General features: G+C 35.2%; 1 protein-coding gene across 2 annotated transcripts in view; it reads left to right on the forward strand.

The window, feature by feature from the left end:
• Positions 1–19,065, forward strand: part of Col4a3bp (collagen, type IV, alpha 3 (Goodpasture antigen) binding protein) — a gene marked incomplete in the record, with an annotated part of 127,382 nt that overhangs the window by 27,407 nt on the left and 80,910 nt on the right. For both annotated transcript variants that reach the window (XM_013514795.1, XM_013514796.1), the window contains 1 exon segment: positions 11,454–11,570. In XM_013514795.1, coding sequence (XP_013370249.1) covers positions 11,454–11,570 — 117 coding nt within the window.

The following is a 19,065-nucleotide window of genomic DNA, read 5'->3' on the forward strand; positions in this document are numbered from 1 at the left end:
TGGGCTTGAACTTGTGATTTCATGCCTCAGCCTTCCAGAGTAATAGGATTATAGCCATATACCACCATTCCCCACTTGAAGATTTTTCAGGTTCATTTTATGACCTCACTGTACCAGTCCTGGAATCAGCTATTTCTGTATGAGCTTTGGTTGCTTTGGAAGAGAATGGCATCAGATTAGGGTGAAGGTGAGAGTCTTACTTACTACTTAGTATACATTTTAAACGGTTTTCCTCAGCTATTCCTGATAGCCCTGAGTTTATGGATTCGTTGGTTCAACCCATTCAAATAGAGTATCCTTAATCTTCTCTTGGAAGTGTATTTTGGCTATTTTAGGGCTGATATCTAGCCATCCTATTTCTTAATTTTAATCATTCATCTTTCTTTGAAGGTTCAGAGGAGCTTGGAACTTCACATTACTGATTTTTAAAAAATTCTTTCTGTATTTCTTTGACATAAATAAGCTTGCTACTTGCCTGTCACTGACCTCCCCAAACCATGCTTTGTTCATCTGCTTTCCAGCATTTACAATTTGATTGAATTGTTTTGTTGTTGTCCTCTTTTTACCGATTTTCTTTCTTCTACTTTAATGCATTTTCTTGTCATTTAAGTGGGGTTTGGTAAGAGGTGAATATATTGTCTACTGTATTTATCCACGGATCCTACATGTTTTTAAAATGAACTTTTTGTCCTTTAACAAAAGTATTTTGTGTGACTTATAAAAAAATAGGAAGCAAATGAAGGCAGTTAGCTGTAATCAGGTAATCTTTGAAGTGATTTTTTTCATATATACAAATATACTTATTAAAATAGCTGTATAATATTCCATGAAAGAGATACCTTATTAGATTCCTTTTTGGGGGTCAATATCTTATTAGACTTTTAATCTGTAAAAGGGACCAAAGCAGTAAGGCAGTCACAGAAACTTGAGATATTTTTAGAAATAACAGAGAAATTTTAAAGAATATGCTAGATGAGATTTTTGGGTAATGTCTGTCATGGTTTAAGTCAAATAGGATGTAATTTTATGGAAAGTCCAATAAAAGAATATAAAGCTTTGCCCTTATGCTATATTTTCTCAAAATATGGAATGTGTCGCAGACTTGCAGCTTGCCCTCTTTTCTGCCTCACCTTGACATAATAGAACAGAAAAAAGCTAAGAGGGAAGCCTAAAAGCAGAATCAAAGGAAGATTTAGATGCCAAAGCATTTAGAAGCATTTATAAAGACAGTTTGCAAAGTAATACAGACTTTGAAAGAACCAGCTCTCTAAATAAAAGGTCACCATTTGAGGGAAAATAATATTCCAGAGTTTCTACTTAGTCTCTTCCTAGTAGAAAACGTTTTTGAAATGTGTATATTTATTATATGCCCAAAGATCACATATCTTTAAATACCAGTTTTGCAAAAATCAAAGATAAAATGGTTTTAAAGGAATATCACAGGAAATATTGAGGTTTTATTTATTTGGGGGACTTAGAACTAGATAGGATGACTCTGAATTTTTTTATTCTTTCCAATTTTGCCCCTTGTCTGTTGGTTATAAGATGCAAACTTCTCCATAATGATGCTGGACATGGCACCATCTGTGCCTCCAAGGAAAGGTATCATATACAAAAGGGAATATCAAAGTCCTTTTTATTATCCTGTGCTGTTTAGGGAAGAAAGTTACAGAGATGAATTTCATTATTGAAATCATAGGAATTTTGTTATACTTGTAGGTTGTCATTTTGATCACCTAAATACTTTTGTTCTAGTTCTAGTTCCTTAGAGATGTAGCAATGGATACGTTAGCTGTGGTAGCGAAGAAGGGGGTTGACTTTTGTTAAGATCTTAAGGAAGTAACAGAACTAAGCAGTTTGTTTGGAAGCGAGTGTTCTGGGAAGAGAAAAGAAAATACAAAAACCATTGTATAAATCAAAGAGGCATAGAGATTTGTGATGGAGAACTAATGAAGGGCTTTCAACAAAGGTAATATGACTTGACTTTCCTTTTAACAATCATTTTATTTATGCTAACTATATAATAATTAGTGATAGGTACAACAACAACATACAAAAATAATATCAAGATTTCTGTGCTCTTTAGTCTCAGTAGAAATAAGATTCAGTTATCTGAAATCCCAAGTTAAAAGTTGGAATCAAGGTTACTATCCATTATGGTTTAGATCTAGATATCTCAGGTGGGGCTTCAGGGAGGTGATTAGATCATAGGGTATGATGCTCATCAGTGAATAAGCCCATTAATGGAGTGTATAACTAAATGTGATGTTGGGAGGCAAAGCCTGGTTGGAGGAGGTGGGTCACTGGGGGTGTGGCCTGGAGGGCTTTATCTCCCTTCCTCCCTTGATCTCTGCTTTCTGCTTGCCATGCCATGAGTAGTTCTCCTCTGTCATGCTCTCTTGCCTTTTTTCCCTGTTGCTCTGCCTTGGAGCCAGCCAACTGAGGCTGAAACCTGTACAAACTATGAACCAAAATAAACCTTTCCTCCTCAGAGCCAGGGATACCGGTCAGCAGCACAGCCCCTGCCTGGCAAGTGCAAGTTCATGAGTTCGATTCCCAATACCAAAAACAGAAACTTTCCTCCTTAGAGTTGTGGGAGTCAAGTGTTGTGTCTCAGTGATGAGAAAGTAACTAAGATCCTATCTTAACTTTAATACACATACAACTTTAAATGTTTTTTTTTTCCCCGTGTTTGTTTTTAGGTTATATATTTAAATAATCCCTAAGATGGACTTAAACAGATGTTTTAGAGAAGTTTGTACTCTTTCAGAGCTAAATTACAAGAATTTTAAAACTCTGTTATTTTCCTTTGAAAAAATTACTGGGCCAGAGATAATAGCTCAGTGGCATAAGTGCCTGCCTGGCAAGTGCAAGGTCCTGAGTTCGATTCCTGGTACCCCCCCCACAAAAAATTACTAGTTATATATATGTGTGTGTGTGTGTGACATATGAATCCATAGTATTTTTATGTATATGAGTGTATATGGGTTGTATAAAACCTTGGTCATACATGCTCAAAATACGTTGTATAATTTTACATATAAAAGGTATATTAACACATTAAACTTTCAAGACAATCCAGTAAAATAAGGGTTATTACTCCTACTTTCATAGGTAAGGAACTGAGACTTTAGAGGTTAATTTGCCTAGAAGGTCACGAGTGACCATATTCTGGATCTTCAGAGGCTGAAAATTAATAGAATAGAATAGAGTAGAATTAACAGAATAGTAGGATATAGAATAGAGTAGCTCTTTGTATGGATGTACTCCAGCTATTTTAGGAAGGGCTCAATTGGAAATTGGTAATTGGTAGAAGAAAACCAGCTGACAGTATACCCTGAAATAGAAGCAGACATCTAAAAGAACAGACCTTTGGCAAGTTCAGGAAAAAATAACTCTGGATGGCACAGTTTTCAAAGGATGTGTTTCTCACCTGTTTTGTGAAAGTGCCTCGGAAGCCCTTTGGTGAGAGTGGCAAAGATCTTTAAGTGGAAAGAGAGCTAGTAAGGGCTCTTTCTTGTTTCCCCTTTTCACTTGAGAGTAAGTCCTTTTTTCTTTTCATTTTTTTATAAAGTGATTCTTGTCCAGGATCACATACTTAGCAAAGACAGAAAAGCCTAAAGAAGAAAATAACTTGTAATTATAGCACTAGGATAACCACTTCTTAGATTTTGGTTAAATTTATTATTTTTTACTTTAAAAACTTTTAAGCTTGGTGGGAGGCAGAGGCATGAGGATTACAGATTGGAGGTATAGGCATTTGAGATCAGCTTTTTTCCATCAGCATAATTTCCCTGGGATACATCAAATTGTTGACTAAATCAATAATTTGTTTTTACTGCTGAATAACATTCTGTGTATAATCACCATTTAGCCATTCACAAGTTGAAGGAATTTGGGTTGTTTCCAGTTTCTGGCTGTGTGACTAAAGCTGTTATGAATATTTGTGTAGACATTAGTTTTCTGAATTTTGTTTTTAGCATTCATTAAACATATATTTGTTCAATGTCAGTCACTGCTTAGTCATTGAATATGATGTACAAAATGGTCTGTGTTCTAGGCTTGCAATCTAGTGGAATAGATGTCTTTAATCATGTATCATCATCAGGTACAAACTACTGCTTTTGAGGCAACGACATATTGAGTTACATTGTACTTATACTTTGGTAACCTCCTTATTTTCTTCTTACTTAAATGGTCTAAGTTCTTAAGCTTTGGAAATATTTGATAATGCTTATATAACATTCTACTAGGAAATGAGCATTTGGCATTTTGAGGCTGCTTTTTGTATCAGGCAGAGGGCCACTTGACAGCAGAAACCACTTTCCACTTTAGGTATTTCAGCAGAAAATGCTTAATATAGGAAATCATTAAGAAGATGGTGAAGACTGAAAGAAGAAAAGAAAAACTGTTAATGTGGAGGCAATAACTACAAGAATCAACTTCTTAGGCTAGAGGAATAGAGAAAACTGGAAGTGTCCAGAGGGAACCCCACAAATTGAGGATCAGTTCACTAAAGGAAACATGCTGCCCAATGGTACCAGCACCAGTACCTTCGGACCCTCCTGGGATGAGGCTTAAACTTCTGAGTTGAAAGGATTGTCAGTATTTCTGAGAGTCAGAGAAAGGGTCCGTGAGGAGCTGAGGCTCAGAGGAAGGGGGCGCTCTGTGCACTGTTCGTCAGTTGCTATTATCTCAAAAGTTTAGAGGAAGTGCCTTATGCAACTGGGTCTCACATCTAGAAGGAGGATTACACCTAAGGTAACTAGTACAAATATCCCAGTAATCTAAAGGCAGGATTATTGTGACGTGATACCTCACGTATGTAAGAATTGGTCCTTGGACAGCTGGTGCTTCTATGGCTGCTGAATGAAGCTGGTTGAGGGAGTTCTAAAACAGGCTGGAGAATAGAACCGATTACCACTACCAAGGCTAATGGTTTTTGTGGGGCAAATGCTGATCAAAACTGTGTGAAAACAGAAAAGCACAAGTTTTTTTATCTTCCTGGCTTCTAGTCTACATATAGTGGCTCATGTTGGCAGAACCTAGCAAAGGAGAAAGGTAGTTTGTAGCATCTTGCTCTCACTAGCATTAAACAGTGTAGAAGGGGGAAATTAAGAGAAATAATAGGTTAATAAGTGGCAGGCTCACCTTAAAATCCCCTTGCTCTTGAGGAATTTCTTAATACGAGTAGAAAGTCTCCCACAAACACTCTAAAGGCCTAATACTTAATTTCCTCTTCCATCTAACATCCCTATATGGTCATTTCCCCTTAGCATATTAGTATATGAATTAGTCATTTGGACTACTGTTAGGCTATTTCTTCTCATTCCTACTCTCCCATTTCCCTCTTCAGGCTTTCTTTGATTCTGGAACAGAACTATACAAAAAAGCAGAGACAGCAAGTTTTGGTTTTTTTTTTCCTAATAGTGCTTGGCACAGCAACATCTGGTTTCTAGTAGCAGCATTGCCAGTAGTGGCTTACAAGGCTCAGAAGCAGAAGCAGCCTAGTCCATACAGATGGCACGTATGGTGCAATCTCACCAGGGTTTTGTTGCCTGGTCTCCCCTGGCTCTTTCCCACTTTCTGATTTCAGTTCTTCATTTTTCTGAGCAATGTCAGCTGTCCAGTACCTTCTAAATAAACTCCTTTTCTTATGTAAATAAGAATTTGTCTGAGTTTTATAATTTAAACACTGACTCATGTTGTCTGAATATGATAAGATTCGTTTAACTGTCTTATGGGGCATAGAAATTTTAACATTGTGTATTTTTGGAAGACTAATACTATAATTAAATAATGACAGATGTGTGGCCCTTATTAATGTTTGGCATTCATGATATTTGAAACTTGGTTAGAACTAGGGTCACATGTCCAATAGACAAGCCAACCATCTTCCTCACCACCTGAATCTGGTACAACCAAGGATCCTGGAAAATGAGGTAAGAACCTCCAAAAAAAAGAGAGCTATAAATTCTTTGTTTAAAAGTCTGGCCTAGTCTTTACCTGACTTAGCTATGGCCTGTAAAACATATGATAAATTTGGCAATTTGAGTGTAAGCAAAACAAAAACAATATTTTTCAAAACGATATAACAGAATCCACAGTTCAAAGCCTAAAGTTTACAGTATCCAGGATCAAAGTAAGATTACTCAAAAATAAGCCAGGAAATTGCTGTAGTCTCAAGGGAAAGGCCTGAGCAAGTACCAGACTCAAGTTGAACCACATGGTGAAATTACCTACAAGGATTTTAAAGCAACTTTATAATTATGTTCAGTAAGGTAAAAAAAAAAAAAAAAAAACCAAACCAAGACAAACAACAACAAAAATGCTTATAATAAGAAACTAGGCAGTTTCACCAGATAATTTACTGGATAATCTTTCCATTCTACTTTTTCTACCGCTAGAAAAGTCCTTTATGAAGCTTCCTATTCTAATCTAGATTTGGGTGCTTTCTGCTTAACTTATCTGGTAGTGTGTTTTCTTATCTTCCTGAGAAATTCCTTTGTTTTTCTCATCTGTTGCATTCTTGTTTGTTAGATATCAGTTCCTTCTTTTGCCTCTTGGTTATTCTATTTGGTGAAACTTGTCTTACAGTTCTGAAAGGTAAATGCTTCTTTACAGTTTAAAATATTCATACTGATAAGTTACTTGCCTTTGAAACACTCATGTCTTTACTGCATACCTTTTTTTTTGGATCATTTAATTTTTCCATAGAAGAATCAATCTATAGACAGTGTAGAAGGAGCTAGTATGGATTCTGCTCTCCTGCAGGCAAGAAAGACAAAGACGTCTTTAATATGAAGGCTTTTTCTACTTTTCTGACCCCTTCAAACAACTCCCAACCTGTGTTGTGTAGGAATAGCTGATTTAAATCTGTCTGGGGGGATGGGGAATAGAACTTCTAATGTTACTGCACCAGTATTTGAGATGCACATTTAGGATTTCACAGCCTACTTGCATCTTTAATGTGGCTCATCATTTTCCCTATTTTCAGTTCCACCTGTGTCTTTACCTTTAGGGCTGATAGTTTCAGTTCCTTTGGTTTTACCAGCGTTACATACAAATTGACTAAATTATTTTGTCCTTATTTTCCCTTGTAGATGTTTAGTAATTTTTGGCTGTCTCAGGAATAAGTAGGTTAATACATTTCATGACTTACTTCAGTATTTTTATTTGTACGGCTCTTCCTTTTTTGTTCTTCCTATATGATTATTTTAGTAGATAGTGGATATAAATGCTGGATACTCATTTCATTTTTTGAGATATTTTGTCATTAGCAGTGGATGCTGACATGACATGTGAAGCATGCATTCGTGGTGATAGTGATACTTTGCTCTTAGGAGAGTGAAATCTTAGATTTCTATTGTTTATGAAAATCCACCTGACAAAACGTTACTCCTCAGTATTTAATTTCTTGGGGTAGGGGGCAGCATAATGTAAAAAGTTTGGAATAATGTACAGAATGTAAGAAAATCTCGTTTATTTTTAAAATTTATTGCCTTTATAGAATGTCTTTTGATTTTATCTATGTCTTAGTTTTCCTGTACATACTATGTCTTCTTGTTAAATGTGTTACATTCTTATCTTTGTCTGGTACAATATAATACATGTTTGGGATGATGCTGGTATAAATAAACCTACAGTCCCTCTAGGTGTACAAAAGTATACTGTTATGTACAGTATATGATTCTTGACAGTGATAAATGCCTGTTACTGGCTCATATACTGTATTGCTTAATGTTATTTTAGACCACTTCATCTACTTACTACCATAAAAAACAAAAAAGTTCACTACAAAACATTATACTATCTTACTCCAGCAGCAGCCTCATATCTTTTGCTTCAGTCTCTTGACTGCATCAAACAGGGTATATTGAATGGGTGACCTATACTGTCTAGGTCTGTGTAAGTACACCCCAAACATGTAATATATTGCACTAGACAGCTACATCACTAGGCTCTAGGAATTTTTTAGCTCAATTATAATCTTACAACATCACTCTAATATATGAGATATGGTCAAACAAATGGTGTGTGTTTAAAGTTTTAAATGTGTAGCAGTACTGGGCATGGTGGCGCACTCCTGTAATCCCAGCACTCAGGAGGCTGAGGCAAGAAGATTGTTGCAAGTTCGAGACCAGCAAGGGCTACAAAGTGAGCTCAAGGGCACCCTAAATTGCATAGTGAGACCCTGTCTCAAAAAGACAAAAATAAATAAATAAAATAAATGTGTTACAGTAAAAGATACATTGCTATTAATGCTTTTTGAAATACTCGCCCTCACTTTGAAGACGCTTATCGCCATCATTCTTGCCACTTTCTGAAGCAGTTCTGGAAGTTTTCTATCACAAACATCTTTAATTGCAGTGTTGTGGCTACCTCAGTTTCCTGAATTGATTCAAAACTTTTACATTTTATGGTCTTTTTGACTTTGAGGAAGTTGCATTATGCCAGATCAGGTGGATAAGGGCACACTATAATGTTTGTATTTGATAGAAACTGCCACAACAGAAGGAATGTGTGACATGAAATGTTGTCATTGGCCCATATCTCAGACTTTGCTACGCACATTTTTCTTAAGTGCTGTAATAAGCCTTTATAATGTTTAGAGTTCAGTCTAATGTTCCTGGATACAAACTCAGCTCACACAATTCCATCAGCTTCGAAAAATACAATCAACATCCCCTTCAATGTTTTCTTCACATGAAGAGAACTGGGTGATTTCTATTGAAAACTCTTAACCTGGAATGTGAAACAGCAGGATTACACAACTCCAATGAAATACATTATGATTCATGATTTACGGCACACCCTAGTTCGTAACCCACTGACTGCACCAAACAAGTTGAAACTTGTCATACACTGTTACTGAGGCACACTTCTCATATTGAACACGCTGCGTTTCTGTTGGATGACACTCAGTGGCAGTACCACTGTATTTGTTAATCACACTGTATATGCAGTTTTTTAAATTTTTATTTTTTTTAGTACATGTTTGCAGTGCATAATGACTTCATTTATCATGGGGGGTTGGTGCATGTACTTAACACATCTTAGCTCACCTTCTTATATGGCACATAATTTTATTGTTTCTTTTATTTTGTGTGTTTCTCAGATCTGTTTACCAGGTTCATCATATTTAGTGTGGTTTGCTTTTATTGTTTCTGATGTAACTTTTAATTGTTTCTTTTTTCTTTATTAGCTTTACTTTTGTTTTCTACTTGTCTTATCTTTAAAAAAATATTTTAGCCTTTTCCCCCATTAGGTCATGTCTCATATCTACCACCTTTTCAAGTTTTTCATCAAAGTTTAGCCTTTACCTCACATTTATTTCTGTTAAGTACCTGTCAGTGCCAAGAGAGTATGACTAGTCAGGGACTTGCCTGAGTCAGATAGTTTATAGAAGGGCCGAAAAAGCTTAGTAATCAAGACAAACAATATTTTAATGTAGCTTTTAAAAACAAAATTAATTCATAATGAACAGAATATCAAAAAGTTTAAGATCAAACAATATGACGTGTTTGGGGAAGTGGCAGATGTGTATAGTGAAACAATGCAAACTTTATCATCTTCAGTTTAATCTGTCAAACATCCTTTTACCAAACTTTACTTCTTTTATCCTATAGACTCAGTTTCTCTTACTTTTTTTCACTTTGTTGGTATTTGAAGCTTCTGTGTTGTTCACCAACTGGTAATTGATGTTTCTTTCAGTCCCCCAGTGACTCAGACTGTTGATGATAACAGTGCCTCTCTTTTGTGCCTGTAAAAGTGTCTGCTGGAGAAAGTAGTACTTTATGAACTACTGTATGTGTCACATCTGTTTATCTAAAACTTTAATGAGGGTATTAGACACAAGATAGATTTTTAGGAAGTATTATGGAAGTCAGAGTGATTATGGAGTAAAAATTTTAAAATGTCTGGGCTACTTACAGCAGTAGACTGATTTCTTGCTTCCACATTTGGCAGTGATGTTTTATTTCTTTCAAGAAAGTTTTCTCAGTAATCATTTATTATGCTTCTCTTTAGCGTTCTTTCCCTCCTGTTGTGATCGTCACTGTGATGTCCAGCATGTAGTGACTCAGGAAATGTTTATATTTTTTTGCCTGGCAGAACCATGATTTGTTGGCTTAATCTCAAAAGAGAAATGGTTCCATACACTAACCATCGCCGGGCGTGGTGGTGCACGCCTGTAATCCCAGCACTCGGAAGGCTGAGGCAGGAGGATCGCTGTGAGTTCAAGACCAGCCTGGGCTACAAAGTGAGCTCACGGCCAGCCTGAACTGCATAGCAAGACCCTGTCTCACAAAGACAAAAAAAAAAAAACCAAAGAAACATACACTAACCATCATTGTAGACTTACACTGTTTTTGCTAAGTAAATTGATAGGAAATAAGATCTTGATATTGTTAAATGAGAAGAGAGTAAACAATGAATCCTGAAGGTATGATACGTAGTTTCTGATCAGCAAGTAGTTTATTGTGAACACTGGCCAGAGAAGATTCTCTCCTTTCTAAAGCTGAGATTGTTCATAGAAGAGGAAATTAACTGTACCCTGTCTGGTAGAAGAGGTGGTAAATGTGATGTGACCCTGTCATAATTTGAATTCATTTACTAGGGATAAAACAAGGATATAAAATACTCATTTTACGTATTCTTGAGGATAAAGCACTGAATCAAAAGTTGACACTTTCACTAGATGCTTTTACTTTTATACAGCTAGTTTCCTCTAGTGTTTTTTTTTTTTTTTTTTATATTGGTCTTACAATGTTTGTTTTGTTTTGTTTTGTTGTCTTTTCAAGACAGGGTCTCACTATGCAGTTCAGGTTGTCCTTTAGCTCACTTTGTAGCCCAGGCTGGCCTCAAATTCAAAAGGATCCTCCTGCCTCCACCTCCCAAGTGCTGGGATTACAGGCATGCAACACCACGCCCAGCCTGTAATGTTTGTTTTAATTTTGCTCTTTACTGGAAATTTTCCTGGCTACTACTGTCAAAGACATGTAAGTGCCTAGAAGTTAATTTTAAATATTTAGGAGAAACTTTAACAGTCTTATGCCTTTTTTAAATTAAATTTCATTAAATTTAATGAAGCAAAACAATCATAATGGGAATTTTTTTACTTTTTAGTAATAAAGGGAAAAGACAGTTGATTTCCTTCCTAAATCTTATTTTAGTGTAAAAATTTATTTGGTGTTTTAAAACTTATGCTTTTGATGGTATTCCCACTCATTAAGCTAATTTAAAACACTTGATGAAAAATACTAACTGTTTTGAAATAGGTGTTCATAGTCTGTCACCTAATTTGTAGGAGCAGTGGAGTAGTGAATGAAACTTGGATTTGGTACCTATGACCTGAGTTTTGTTATCTGAGATATCTTCAAAGAAGTTACGTTTTTGCTCTAGGGTACAGTACTTCTATAAATTGCTTTTTATTTTCTACCTTTTTTCCACAGCCTCATGATTTTGATGAGTGTCGATTTGATATAAGTGTAAATGATAGTGTTTGGTATCTTCGTGCTCAGGATCCAGATCATAGACAGCAGTGGATAGATGCCATTGAACAACACAAGGTAAGATCTTTACTGTTTATCCATTCATGGAAGACTAGATAGTAGTTCTAATAATAACCACTTTAAAACAATCTTGATGTGTAATATATAGCTACTGAAAAATTAGATGTGATTTGGATGGTAAAGAGTAAAGCAGTACCGGTGTAAATTTTTGAAATAATTTTATTTCTAACACTTAAGTGGCACTAAGGTATTTATTAAAATAGTTTTCATAGTTAACTAAAACAAATATGCTCCTTTTTTATAAGATACCTTGGTGTTTATAGTTAGAATTCGCTTTAATAAATACTCTTTTCAATGATCTAGGTAAGTGGATATGGGAAAAAAACGTTAAATTGTAAAAAGGTAATGTTTGAAAGCTTTATTGTTAATACTTATAGTCAGTCAGTCATCCATAATCAGTTTGGGAAGTTTTTAGTGCATAATTTTTCAAATCATGTAAGCTTTGTGAATATGAAGCTATGTAATGATAAAGTGTTTCTTGATACAAAAATGTATAAGCCACATTTTTATGGTTTCATTCTTGACTTCTGTTCATGATGGTAAGTAGACTTAATGACACAGATAATATAATAAATCTGCCTTATTACTAAGTCACTAGTAACGATAAAACAAAAAACTGGTGAAGTTCTACAATCACCAGGCCATTACTGAGTGTGACTTCGGAGAACTTTGTGCCTTTTCATGTACTTGTCCATACTTGTTTGTGAGTTTCACAAATGTGTAGTTGAAGGATCTGCTTTATTTTAAACAACCACAAAACACACACACACTACAAAACAAGACCAACCAGTATGATCTGGGACACCATAAGCATGTTCTTGGTTTTTTCTTTTTCTTTTTCTTTTTTTTCTTCTTCTTTTTCTTTTCTTTTTTCTTTTTTTTTTTTTTTTTTTTTTTTTGGTGGTGTTGGGAATAGAATTTAGGGCCTCACACCTCCAGCACATTCTTCTTCTTTAGGTATTGATCATGTTTTAGTTATTCTTCCTTGGCTTACTGATTTTGAGTTTTCTCCAGCATAAAACAAACTGACCAATAAATTTTTTTTTCCCGTTTTAGTTTTAGTTCTGTGTTGGTTTAAAACATTTTCTAAATCTTAGTTATCTTAGTATTATTACTTCAGAAAAGAAGTCTAAAAACAAGAGAGTGGAAAGCCATTTTTATATTATTTGGGAGAAAGATGAGCCAGCAGTCCAGAATCTCAGAGTTTTGTTTTGTTTTGTTTTTAAGGGAATAAAAAATGTTTTAAAAAAACATTAAAAATGATACAGAATTTTGCCAGCCTGGAATAAAATACTGTAGTCTCTGCCGTTTGTGGCCCTGAGCATGGTAATTAACCTCTTAGTATATTTGCTCAGTTGTGAATGGTAGTACTTCTGTTCAAAGTTATAGTAAGAAATAAACAGGATAATATACATTCTGTGGTTGAAAAATATAGTTAATGATTAAAAAATTTATTACAGAAAGTGACACATTGTTACTAATCCTCTTTACACTACTCCTCCTCACTTTTTGAACACATTTATCTCATTATTCTTGCCACTTTCTGGGCATCTTTTTCATGTCTCCAGTTACACTGTCTTGGCTGCCTTAATGTCCTCAATCAATGAAAAACTTTTACCTTTTGTGGTCATTTTGACTTTGGAGAAGAACCAGAAGTTGCATGGTGCCAGGTCCAGTAAATATGGTGAGTGAGGACACACGGTAATGTTTTTACAAACATCACCTTTTCATTGGATGGCCCTTGATGGTAGCATTCATAAAATATTTGATCACACCTTTTAAAAACACTCATGAAAGAGGATTTGCAGAAAGAACTGCTTTGGAGAATGGCAGGGAATGGAACAAGTGAGTGTGAAGCAAGGGGGATTAATGGCAGTGTGTCTTTCACTATAATAATTTTTAAAAATTTAAACATTCACCATGTATTTTTTGATTACCCCTTGTATGTAAAGTTACTTACCAAAGTGACTGATAGTTATCCCTATTCGTGGCATAGTGGGAAAAGCAAAGGCTTTGGAGTCACAACTTAAATTCATGAAATTATACCATATTGTTTCTGGAAGGAGAGTTCTCCATTCAGTGAGAGTAGTTATACATAAATAAATATAAGGAGAAAAGACCATTTTCATGTGTTTAACCAGGTCCAGCTGTCTTGTAGGATATTAATATGTAGAACTAATTTCTGTATTTTTAACTGAGATGATCCATAAAGGGTTACTCAGTTCATTTTGATTTAAGGCTAATTTTTCTTTCTTTCTTTCTTTTTTTTTTTTTTTTAAATTTGAGAAATCTTTTATTAGAAGATGTCCCAGAAGGCAACAGTTTAAAATCAGGCAATCAATAATCACAATTAAATACAAAATTTCGGGTAAACTTGCCTTTTAGAATAAATCAGACCCTTGCAACCGGAGAATTCCCCAAGTTTTTTTTTCTTGTACAAAAACAGTTAACACCACTTTGCAAAAGGCATACAAAAGTACAGTATATATAAAAAAAAGATTTCCTCCCAGCATAATACCCAGCAGCAGCTTATAAAATACAAGCTATTCAGGTGGGACATCAGTAATTTATTTCTCACCTATCCTTCCAAGACAGTTCCAGAAGTCAGCTGGCTCGTGAAAACCCTGCTCCAGAAGGTAGAATGTCTATACATCCAAAAGTTCCACTGGGGTTCTCTGAGGCTAGGAAATAACCTCAGAAAGAGAACATCATGGACAGTAGGTTGGAAGCAGCGCTTGGTTTTTCAGAGTTATGAAGAGTGTTTACCATCCACACCTCCTCCCCATTTCCAAATTCAGAGCCAGCAGGTACCTCCTGTCCTGGGCAGAGTTTTGGAGGGGCTGATCTTTCTTCCCTGCCAAGCTGAGGGGTTGCTCGTGGCTTTCCCATGATGGAGGCTACACCTCAATTCGACTTGGAGCTGCAGAGTCCAGCTAGAGCAAAATCCATCATAGTTGCCTAAGCAGAGCTCCTGGAAGTGCCTTTGTAACCTACCAGAGGGCAAGTCCACCTTATGGAGCCCTGGATGCATCCCAAGAGCTCTCCCCAGAACCTCAGTAAGTTTTGCCTGCTTTCCTCAGTAAAGCCCATCTCAGAATTCCTTTGCAAGGTTCCCATTTTTATTTTCTCTTTTGGGTAAAGATGACCACATGAGGCATATATTTCTTTAATATTACTGATTTTTTTTTTTGAATTGTTGAACAGTTGGTGGGTAGAATATTTGAGTCTCAGCAGTGGAACTTATAAGCTGAGAGAACACTTTTTTTGTTGATTTTTAAGTTGTTTAAAAAGTGATTCATCTGGACATGGTAGTGCACATCTGTAATTCCAGCAATCCTTGGGAGGCTGAGACAGGAGAATCATTGTGAGTTTGAGGCCACATTGCACGCCAGGCAAGACACTGCCTCAGAAAGAGAGAGGGAGGGAGGGAAGAAGGGAAGGAAGGAAGGAAAGAAAGAAAGAAAAAGAAAGGGAGGGAAGGAAGGAAAGAAGAAAGATTCAACAGCAGTGTTGCAAATACATTTGATAAGCTTTTCCTTTGTTTTTGTTATTTTTTATTAGTACATATTTGCATTACATAATGGTTACTTGTGGGGAGTTGATAGTTTATTCATAGACAAGTGAATTCGTTGTTGTTTTATTGTTAATAATTATTTAACATACAAAAGTAAAATTTGTGACATATGCCAACTAACCAACTGTGAATATTCAAGCCAAATGTGAATTCTGAAAGTAAATTGTTTAACTAGCATACAGAAACTAGCATAATTTAACTAGCACACAGAAAAGGCAAATTTAAAATGCTACCAACAGACATAACCAACAGTTTAAACCCCTCCCCCTTCCCCCCCATAAATTAGGGAGATAAATATTTCGTGATTCATTTTTCACTACCATTAAGGAACTTAAATTTAGCAATTTTATTAAGCATATATTGTTATCTTGATCTTCAAAATTAATATTAAATTTTTAAGGCATAACAATGAAGGTAAGATCTGTTACTTTCTTAGGATCACCAAATCCTAGTTATTATAATACTGCTTCATATGTTTTCTCTATATCATCCTGAGAAGTAATAAAGTGTTACCAGAAATTGAAACAGATTTAGATTAAAATTAAGTACTTTTCCTGAGTCTATACTGTTAGTTGTTTGCACTTTAGGGTTTGATTTTGTGGTTTTTTTCCTAAAAATACCATTTATAAACTATGATCATTTAAAAATAGTTCCATAAACTCACTTCTTAAAGTTAGTATGTATCATCTAAGTTTTCCTGTCATACGTATACAGTATACATATGAACTCATCTTTCTGCGCATGGATTGCAAAAACATAATTTATTGGTTAGCATCTCAGTACTGGATCCTGGAGTTTGGCAATCATGAACTTGAATCTACTACATACTAGCTATATAACCTTGACAAGTTACCAGAAAAAAGATGATACTATGTAGTATTTGTTACCATCCTTCCAATCCCCAAACAAGTAAGCAAAATAACCCAGTCATGGTAAACCAAGAATTGGACTTCATAGTTTACCTGGGCGACCATAATGCTTGCTCAGAGTTTTCTGTTTGCAGTTACTTCTTCAGTATATTACTTGCCCTTAGGATGGCTGGACATGACACCCAGAACAGTAGACCTATCTTCTGTCTTTTTCAGTTCTGATATCATTGATGGGTCTTCATTGCTCCCCTTTTTTTTTCTCCTATTGGGCTTTTGCTGGACTGTCCCTGATGAGTATTCATAATTTTGGACATCTGGAAGAGGTTGAACATTTCTGTCCCTCCTTTTCCAGGAGGCTCTTACGTTCACATTAATACATTTCATGTTATGTGTGTTCTCCTCCATGCTTGTGTTTGCATGCTGTCTGACACGCATGCATGCAGAACAGGTCTTCTGTCTTACAGGACTTGAATGCTAATGATAGTGATGATAATGATGATGAAAGTAGCTAACATTTTTGAAGATTAATGTATGCCAGATACAGTGATAAAAAATAATACTTGATTTCACTTATTCACACATTCATATGAGATTAGCCATTATCATCCTATTTTTTCAGGTTAGGTAAGTGAGGCACAGAGAGGCTGAGTAACTTGTCTAAGGTCAAGCACTCGTTAACGAAAGAGCCAGCATTGAGGCCTTAGGTCTTTCCAACCTGAGACCCAGGACTTTTGGCCAGCAAGTACTTCTGCCATCCTACAAGTATGTATTTATGTAAAATAAATTTTGTTGACTTAAATTACAAACTTCCTGAATTCAGTGTCCTCCTATTTTCTATATGTTCTTTATGTGTTTGGTTCAGACCATAAGCTCCTTTAAGCTCAGATATATTATAATTATTTGGCACATTAAATTTACAGTTTAAATAATTTACAGCATTGTAGAACAGATTTTATGGGAGAAATTTTGCTATTTGAAAGCTAACTTTTCAAACTTGGTGTTAGAATGATTAAAATAGACAGGCAACAGTGTTCTGTGCTCCATACAGTCGTTTTCCTCCTCAGTATTCATTCTAGAGTAACCTATTCACTTTAAGAAAAAAATCTTAACAAGGCAATTCTGTCATTTAAGTTTTTTTAGTATGTTAGAAGTTGCATAATTTAGTGCAACATTAAGGAGTAGGCCTTGTAGAAGAAAGGTACTCCCAAGGTCATTCTTAAATTCAAATATTGTTTCAGTTTTGATTATTTTATGATAAAAGATTTTATAACAGAATAATAAGAATAACAATAGTTAATGCATTGTGTATTATTATCTTCAAAGTAGTTACAGTGCAGGACATAGACCAAAAAGATTCTCAAAAAGAATAAGCTAACAGATATTAACACAAAACTCTTTTCAACAAATTAAGACAAATGAGATTATATCTCATTTAAAAACCTTCTGCCCCGCAAAGGAAACAGCCATCAGAGTGAAGAGACCACCTACAGAACAGGAAAAATATTTTGCCAGCTATTCTTCAGAGGATTAACATCAAGAATATATAAGGAACCCAGAAAAATTAGACTCCCATAATAAAAGACCCAAATTTAAAAATGGGCAATGGAAATGCATAGACACTTTTCAGAAGTAGTACAAATGGCTAATTAATATGTGAAGAAATGTTTCAATTTAATGTATAAAAATAGAAAAAAGTATACCAGACCAGTAGTTTTATTTTGAAAGATGTAGTATCATGGCTTTGTGTTGAGTCCATGAATATTCTGCATTTCTCCTTATAACTTGAGACAGTACTAAATTAATAATTTTTTAAAGATGGCTTTTTAAAAAAGTCTCTTCACCATCTTATATACTGTTTGAAATTGAATAGTGTTTGTAAAAATTCTTTGTAAATCAGAATGCATAAATGTATGGTTAAGGTTGTTTTTATTTGGGTTAAACTAACATATGCCTATGTATCATCAAAGGGCTTCTGTAAGGTTTTTTTTTTTCCTGCATAACTAGTTGATCAAAGAAATGTGATGAACCATCTGTTGATTGTATTATTTTTGAAAGTCATAAGCCATTCCTGGAATCTTCTGTGATTACAGTTCATGTGATACTAACTAAACATAATTTCTACTTACTGCTTACTATGAAATATACTTCCCCACCTCATCCCTCCCCGCCAAAAAATGAAAAATGAACTAGCAGGAAGGCTTTCTTGGAACTAGCAGATGTAAGAATCATTTGAAAAAATTAAGTTTCTTGGCTGTGATAGAGTTTATGGTGACCATGGCATCCCTTTAGTTCCATAAGGGAGCAGCTTTAGCTGGTATTAAAATTTTTGTGATTGTGGACCACACAGGATATATCCAAGATATGAGGAATTATAGAGAAATAGATATACAGTTGGGAGGAATATTCTAAATTATAATTTTTAGAGATAATTGATTTTCTGTAGTGGTAGTGTACAGACAGTTGCTTCATAATTCATCATTTATGGATTTGTTCTTACCTCTTTGTGAAGACCTAATTCTTCTGTAAAACATCATTTATACCTTCCAAAGCAAAAAATTACTCTTAGCCTGAGGAATTGTAAGATTTTTTTTTTTTTAAGGAGAGTAGTAAATAAGAAAAAAAAAAAAGAACAAAGGCCGGGCCTGGTGGTGCACGCCTGTAATCTCAGCACTTGGGAGGCTGAGGCAGGAGGATCGCTGCGAGTTCGAGACCAGTCCGGGCTAGGAAGTGAGTTCAAGGCCAACCTGAACTGCACAGAGAGACCCTGTCGCAAAAAACTAAAAAAAAAAAAAAAAAAAAAAACAATGATTATTTACCAGCATCACAAACCTAAATGAAACAAAGCAAGAACATTAAAAGTGATACAGGGTTTCAAGACAAAATGATAGGAATTAACAGTGGTTGTTATATTACATATTGTTATCTTCAACTACGTTGCTCAGATTATCAGATGTAAGAATGGAAGATTGTTCAAACCGTTAAAGAGAATAAAAAAATAATTTTTACATAGAACATTAGTGGTAATACAGAGCTTCGCTAGACAAGATGG

This window comes from Chinchilla lanigera, unplaced genomic scaffold, assembly GCF_000276665.1.
Source record: "Chinchilla lanigera isolate Chin_1 unplaced genomic scaffold, ChiLan1.0 scaffold00024, whole genome shotgun sequence".
NCBI lineage: Eukaryota > Metazoa > Chordata > Mammalia > Rodentia > Chinchillidae > Chinchilla > Chinchilla lanigera.